This window comes from Saccostrea echinata, unplaced genomic scaffold (genome assembly GCF_033153115.1).
Source record: "Saccostrea echinata isolate AGI-Se365-2 ecotype Australia unplaced genomic scaffold, CSIRO_AGI_Sech_v1 ptg000016l, whole genome shotgun sequence".
Lineage (NCBI taxonomy): Eukaryota > Metazoa > Mollusca > Bivalvia > Ostreida > Ostreidae > Saccostrea > Saccostrea echinata.
Genome location: NW_026889765.1, coordinates 807,578 through 815,309, shown reverse-complemented (window position 1 = coordinate 815,309; position 7,732 = coordinate 807,578). Strand labels below are relative to the sequence as shown.

Below are 7,732 nucleotides of genomic sequence, written 5' to 3'. Positions count from 1 at the left end.
ATTAAAAAAAAATGCAGTACCATTTGGATACACTTATCTTTAAACAATCACCAGAAATTACTGTATACATGTGTAGAATTACATGTGTAATATCCATGCACAAGTGCAAGATCCCCCAATACGTTTTCCACAATATACGTACACACTGTATTGATCAAATATTTATCAAAGACTTCTGCCAAGTAACTAAGTAATTGATTTAAGTGTCACATGCCAAATACAATAACTACAAATAAATAATCACAATTACGATATTGCATAATTATAGAATATCGGAATTCCGTCTATGAGCCAGAAACTGAAAAAAATTACAAATTATTATCTTTTCCCATAATTTTGAAATATTTCTAGGATACATCTTTTACATATATCTGTATGATTCCTTTTGTCAACGATTTTTAAAAAAAAAATTAAATTCATCTATAGGTTTGAAAATTCTTTGGTGAAAGAATAACAAAGTCCATGTGCATGAATTCATTTTATTTATTTGGCACATTTAACAATATTGCATTTTTTTTATATCAATGAATTATAAGTAAATAAGCGATTATAATTTAAAAAACAGTATAAAAACTCCTTTTCTCCATCTTGAGCCCATTTTTATATTACCCTGTGTCAAAAGTAAAGTATATAATTATTAATTATAACATTGAATTACTATAAAAGTTTTAAGTATAAATCGCAACGGACAGAACACAATTCCATGTACATAAATGAGCACAGCTCCAATTCAGTAGTGAGTCAAACATGTAAATGTGATTCTTTATATTTTTGCAACTTGTTTCTTTGCTTCACAGTGTAATATCAGTGTTTCAAGTCATTAATCAGTTTATGATAAGCATTTCTTTCGATTTCTGGCGAATGGCCCCGTAGTATCTGCGCTTTGGCTGTTTGAGTTACCTCGCTTCTAACCGCTGCATCTTTGATGAAAGCATTAGCAGTATCTTTAAATTCCTGAAATTCATGAAAAGGTTGAGGAAGTATTTACACTGTACATCCTCTTAACGACAGGGGTCCTGAGCTCACTCGTGATCGTGGGACCAACGGCTACAAGTGGACTAAGGAACCCTGTCGCTGTGAGGATGGAATTTTAATGCTGTCTCTTTTTTTTTTGAAACATACATGTATATACTTTAGATGGGTACTTGATGTCATTATACTAAATTATGTAATATATAGGCGTCGTAACCCGGGGGAGGGTGCTTAGCCCCCCAACCCCACCCCCGTTTTCTGCAAAGATAGACATAATATAGGCATTAAAATTAGAGCTTAGTTCCCAAACGTTTTTATTTTTGGTTTAGCGCCCCCCCCCCCTTTCAACTATCATTAAGCGGCGTTTTATCATTAGCCATTGCTATATTGCCCCAACCTTTTAATTGCTTCCGACGCCTAGGTAATATTACTGCATGTATGGGTCTTATAGGCACAAACAAGCAATGGTCATTTACCAGATCGTGTTTACATGTATAGTATATGTACCTATTTTGAAAAGAGTTTTGTTTTAATTGTTAGAAAATAAAAATGTATAGAGTCTTGAAAGATGCACATTATGTTTTTTTTTTTGAATCATGATTATTGAGCAATTTTGAAATATCCATTGACACACCTCTGGAGAAGAGAACAGGAAACCCGTGACATTATTTTGGATCAGAGCTTCGTTTCCACCGTTACACCTCGCCATTACTGGTGTACCCAAGTCCATGGACTTAAATGATAGATAAAAATTCTGATGAAACAAAATCCTTCACGATATAAAATTACATGCAGTCCATATATTAAAAAATAAAATGGCATATAACAAAGTTATCTTAAGTTAGTTGTTTTAAGCTGTTATGTCACATTGACTCTGTTGACTTTTGGCCAAGTCATGACTGATTTCAGAGGAAACCAGCCTCAGCTTTGTAACGTCGACACTTTTATGGAAGACAGCGATAAAAACAAAATTCAATTAAATTTAGTATACCATACATGCTAGTACATGTACCTCTAAAATGACAGCGGCCATGCCTTCACTCTCAGATGTGTTAACCAGTGCGCTACAGTCCCTCATGCATGCATGTGTATCTTCAATGTCCATTTCTCCTAAGTATATTATGCCGTCCTTTCTAGGATAAAATGGAATTTTTTCAAATTTTTTACCTTTGTTTATAAATATAAAAGTAGTTCAATGTGAAATTCATTATTTGTGTTTATTTGAAGAACCACTTCAATTAAATTTTTGTTTTCAATATGCAATGGTTTATATTTCAATGTACAAGCCCACCCTTTCCGCCCTTTACATACTTAAGTATTTTATCAGTTTTTCAGACCTGCCAATTGCTTCCTGAAATTTAGCAAAATAATCCTCTTCATGCTGTGAAAGTAAGTTGAAACGATTTAGTAACTAAGCAGATGAATTTGATAAGTATAATTACATGTCCATGTGCAGTTCAAAATTTCTTTTTTATATTTTCAAATCCCTCACCTTTGGTCCAATTATAACGTAGAGTACATCTGCCCTCTCTCGATGCCACTCTTCAAAGATATAAAATTAAGTTAAATTTGCAGTTACGTCTGAATAACTTTGTTAAGCAGGAACCAGCAAGCATACTATACTCGTAAATCGAAGTAGCTTATCTAACTAATTACATTCAGCCGAATTTCTAGTGCTCACCATTATTCTTGATTCTTTGATACATGTACGTATGAAAAAAGAACAATTTAAGGTCAAGATCTAGTTAAGGACTTTATACTAACCTTTTGGTGCTAGATCCATTATGACGTCATAATCAATTTTAACTTTCTTTTTCCCGTATTTTACGGCTCTAATAGAATTATGTAGAAAATAAAGTATTTTCATGGAATTCAATTTGAAATCATGTGAAAAGTAATCCCGATACCTATATTCAATTTAATATTATTTCAAAGAAGAGGCCAAGGACATACAAATTATCGTTTTCTGAGAGACCATAGGCAATCTGGATACATTTCCTTTGTCTGATATGGTAAAAACTCCCGTATTCATGACTGGTTTTCTTAATTTTTCATTGATAATGAAAGTTTAAAATATGATTTTTCGTCTTGTTCATCTACAAATTATGCCCCGCAACACCTTATTTAACCAAGCTAAAGTTATAAAGCATCATTAAAGGAATTTATTTCTCAAATTTGAGAAATCTGTAGGCACCTTTCATTTACTAGATCTTGACCTTAAACCATTTTCAATTTTTATATATAAGTTTCCAGAAAAGAATTCTAAAATATTTAATAGAAAAACTGATTAACAATCGTTCAAATCTGTTTCATTTCAAACTCCACTCAGTAAGAATTCCCAGTAGTATCTTAGATCAATTAAAATACGATATCTCCTGTTATAAACGTGGTCGCATAATACTGGCTTGACTGTATTTTACTCTATAAACACAGATTTATTAGAGTACTTTTTTCCAATTAACAGCAGAAGGTATACATGTACCTGCCATTGTATTGACGAGATACAGCGGGTCTTTGACGGGTCGGATGCTTCCAACGAAGAGAAAAATGTATGCCTCCGCCACCAAAGATGAGGACACGTGACCTTGGTTCACTAAATAGTCCCTCAGCCTCAAAGACGACGCTCTTGTTTGTATACCTAGAGAGGCAGCCATTAATCAACAATCGATATTACATACTGATCAACCCAATGTGTATTACATCAAGATGGATGTTCAGTTTATATTATCAAACTGCAGATTAAAACAGATTCGAATTTTTGCGTCATGCTTGCTTTTAGATGCCAGAAAATTAATTAACCTACACATTTTTTGTACTTTAAAAACACTTATTTTTTAAGGAGGATATGAACTGCACAACGTAATAAAGCCTGTTTTAAGTGCTGTATTCTTCATCTTTAAAACGAGACACGCATTTCCCTAATAGTTGTGTAGATTACCATGGCTTATGTGCAGAAGTTCCATACTTATTGAGAATTAATTCAATTTCGAAATTCACGACGTTAATTTCTAGGAACATCAAATTACCTTGCTTTATAATGGCCGTCCTTGACTTGTCTAGATGAGGCTGAAAAACACAGTGAGTTTCTGATATAAAATATTCAATAGCCAGATGCACTGCATTAACAATTTCCTGTATGTCACAAATTTTTACCCAGATTCTGAGAGCCTTATCCATCATTTCTTGGCTAAAAGCTACGATATGTCTAAAAAAAAAAATAAAATGATAAATTAAAATCAATATAATAAGGAGAAGAAAGATAATACTTACATATAGGAAATACAGCTTGTTTACAGGCATATATGTCTGTTTTAATACACAGTAATACTGAATAATATCGTAAATGAAGCTCTGATTATTAACTATTTATGGATATGATTCATAATGATCAATATTTTGGAAAGACGGTTGCAGGCGCGGATCCCCAGGAATTGAAGTTCGGGGGCGCAAAAATTAGGCAGAGGGTCTGGGAGCCGCCTTGAAGCCCCCCAGTCGGTTCAGGACGAAGCCCTGGTGGGGACCCAGGAGGCGAATCCCCCAGAAGCTTCTGGATTCTAGAGATTTTGTAAGGTAGAAATGAGGTCTACTGAGTAGATATTTTAACTTTGTCTCAACGAAACTATGATTTACGCTAACTTTGACAATTTAGGGGGGGGGGTGCGCCCCCCCCCCCCCCCTTAAATCCGACACTGAGTTGTCAAGACAAGGATTCCAAACTAATAATAAAAAAATAAGTTATCCATAAATCAAAACTGAAAAAGTGAGTCAATGCTAACCTAGCCGCCCCCACAGCTCGCGACATTTTGAGTAGTTTGTCGTCATCTGTGTAAAACTGGTTAATGTCTGTACCACCAAATATTACGATGTAAGGAATGGGCACTGTAAATAGATAAATACTGTATATTATTTATAGGCACGTTAAATAACTTTATTTAAAATAATTTGAGAACAGCAACAAAATCCCAAGAGTAGTTAAATCATACGGTTTGAATAAATACGAAATGAGCTATAAAGTCTTCATGTTTTCTTGTTACAAATTCTGCTTAACAAGAAAAAAAATAACAAAATGACGAAAACAAAATGACAGCATATTATACTGGTGTAGGTAGAAAGAATTTTATTTTTGCATAAAGAGTTTTCGCAACCATGCAGTCAGGTTTGTATGAATCCAAACTGTTTAAAGGTAATTATACAGGGAAAAAACACATTTGGTCCTTACTGAAACTTTGTTCAATAGCAGATTGAAAAGTTAGGCAAAAGAGACAGCAGCAATACAAACGCTTGTACGCTACAAGTACTTAACTTTTCAGACTTCTGTTAAAAAAAATGAAGTGCTTGCGTAAACTATGCACTTTAATATCATGATGCCGCATGTTTAGTGTGGCACAAAATCGTTATACACGGAGTAAAACTTATAATTAATCCTTTTTTTCCGGCATGAGATACAGGCATTGATTTATACCTTTATCCGACAGAAACTTCCCAGCTTTGTATGCATGTAATGCGATGATGAAATCCACTTCGTTATCCGTCAACTTTTTAAGAAATTCCTCTTCATTATCAAAATCTGCCGGGTCCCATTCTTTACAAACCAAATTTCCGGACTCTAAATGTGACCTGAAATTTCGTGGTTTTAAACTTGATCAATTGACCAGTTACGTATAATTCAAGTACATGTAGTTGGCATAATATCTGATTTTGATTAGTTTAAAAAGATGTGTGTTAATATATAATTGTATATCTTGGGAACCATTTATTACACCAAGTGAAAAAAAATAATAAACGTAATACTAGCATTTACTTTCAAAGCTTAAGTAAAGCCAACTTTAGCAAATACATTATACATGTATGTGTGAAATCAGAATTGAATTTAAAGTAAGCGGCTTAAAATATATTTTGAAATTTCGCAAGCCATGTGCATGAGGTGTACAACAAAATACATGTAAATTTCTTTCTCTCCCGTCTCTTTCTATACCAAAACCTTTTCTACAAATTCTTTTATTCTATTGTCTGTCCTTCTCCTCTCCCATCTTACTGTCTCTCTCCCGTCCTACCCCCTTGTCTTCCATAATTTTACCCAGACCCATTTCCCAACTAATATGTATACGTACACAGTGCATGGGGTGGGGTGGGGGGTTAAAACCCGCTTTATACAATGACGATTTGATAAATTAAATTCAGGAACCAATGATTAAATCATTAATGAGGGAGCCTTTGGTCTGTTTCTATTTTGTAAGCATTCTAACTTAAATTATGACAGTGCAGGACCAACATAGAGCTTAATTACAATGTAATTGACTTTTCTTTGATAGCATGATATTTTCATACGCAAAATGAGCAAAGGGATGTACCTATATTGATCAGTGGGCGTGTCTTTTATGATTTACGTCGACTTTTCTCGTTACCTGATTCTTTGTACTGTTGAGTGGTTTCCACTAGGTTTTCGAAGTGGCGACAACAGCAAAACATTTGATGGCATTCTAGGTCACCATCACCCCTGCTAGATAGCGGAAGTATGTCACCTACATGTACATTGTGTAATCTACAAAATAGGTGACACTATGCTTACAAGTCCCACGAAATGTATGTCACTGCATTGTAAATCACATCTGGTATCTTACTTGGTAGTTCAAATTAGAAACAATGTATTCAATGTAGAGGATGTATTCAGACGAAAGCAGAAATTGAACTTAAAAGTCTTAATATGAATTAACCATTACTTGAAGGATGTGACTTATTTCAGTCTATTCAGCTTAATAACAGTAATTATCTGTGCCTTCGACAGCGTGTACAGAAAACTTTCAGTTAAATATAGCTTGCTTCCTCAAGGTCCTTGAACAGCTGTAGAAAGTTAATGTTGCGTGAACGCCACTACCACAGTGAGCTTTCAAGCAACACACCTACTGGACTGTTTTTCCAAGTCGTAAGAACTTTACTTAAAGCAGTAAGTGTATGTTGCTAGCTAACGCACATATGTACTTACACAGTTTGATGTATTTACTCAATACTGTATAGCTGGACTGTCGCTAGTAGGATGTTTACATAGGGAAATTGAAAGACAAACCGTAAACGATCCATTCCGGTAAAGTACGAGTACATGCTACATGTAGATGATTCCTCGCAAGTTAATAATATATATAGACCACTAAAAGCAGGCAGAAAACACCATTTTTTGCCATTATCTTTGACGATCATACCCTTTCTTCCAATTCTGGCAAAATGGGAGGAATTTCGTCTCTCTCCTCTAAATAGATTGTTTTTATTTAAATTTATTAGGAACATGTGAGCATATTTTTTTTAATAAATTCACACGTATTTGATTTTTTATCAGATCTTTTTCAAATTAGGAAGTTGGTGGGTAAGCTTTCTGGCTATAAATAATAGAAAAATTAATGGTTGTCATGGATAAATGTCCTAGTACTGTGAAACACTCGTCGGTATTGAATTCCGTGAACCTCTAGTTTTGAATTGTGTAAATTTCAGTAACTTTTCTAGTTATGAAGTATATACCTATTGTGTTTATCTCAAAAGTAGCTTTACGAAAGTTGACCTTAAGTCAAGATCTAATTTACATGTAAAAAAAAAAAAAAAAAAAAAAAAAAAAAAAAAAAAAAAAAAACTTCTTGGGTAAAGTTTTCATGATTTTTGATTTAATTTGATTGTTTGATAAAAATTGTGTTATAAAATCGACTTGGAGATAGGCGGCAGAACAATACTATCTTTCGCAGTTCTTCACATTTATAATATTCCTTTGCTTCAG

The 7,732-nt window shown here is 33.8% G+C and overlaps 1 protein-coding gene across 1 annotated transcript; it reads right to left on the bottom strand.

Annotated features, from left to right (window-relative positions):
- Window positions 1-473: 473 nt before the first annotated feature.
- LOC133188319 (glycosyltransferase 1 domain-containing protein 1-like) lies at window positions 474-6,499 on the bottom strand. The gene is made up of 11 exons (XM_061323697.1): window positions 6,378-6,499; window positions 5,435-5,589; window positions 4,749-4,851; window positions 4,126-4,177; window positions 3,999-4,038; window positions 3,455-3,610; window positions 2,465-2,514; window positions 2,310-2,353; window positions 1,985-2,105; window positions 1,607-1,705; window positions 474-954 (listed from the first exon to the last, which is right to left on the bottom strand). Exons 1-11 carry the CDS (start codon window positions 6,449-6,451, stop codon window positions 805-807), a joined length of 1,044 nt encoding a protein of 347 aa, XP_061179681.1. The 5' UTR covers window positions 6,452-6,499; the 3' UTR covers window positions 474-804.
- Between the last annotated feature and the right edge of the window lie 1,233 nt (window positions 6,500-7,732).

Bases quoted from the DNA above. Each gene is read 5' to 3' on its own strand.
- LOC133188319 (XM_061323697.1), bottom strand. From the start codon at position 6,451: ATGCCATCAAATGTTTTGCTGTTGTCGCCACTTCGAAAACCTAGTGGA. The intron at 4,178-4,748 runs GTTAGCATTGAC...TTTTTTTTTTAG, and splicing joins CGAGCTGTGGGGGCGGCTAG to ACATATCGTAGCTTTTAGCC. The intron at 4,039-4,125 runs GTAAAAATTTGT...TGTGTTTTTCAG, and splicing joins ATAAGGCTCTCAGAATCTGG to CCTCATCTAGACAAGTCAAG.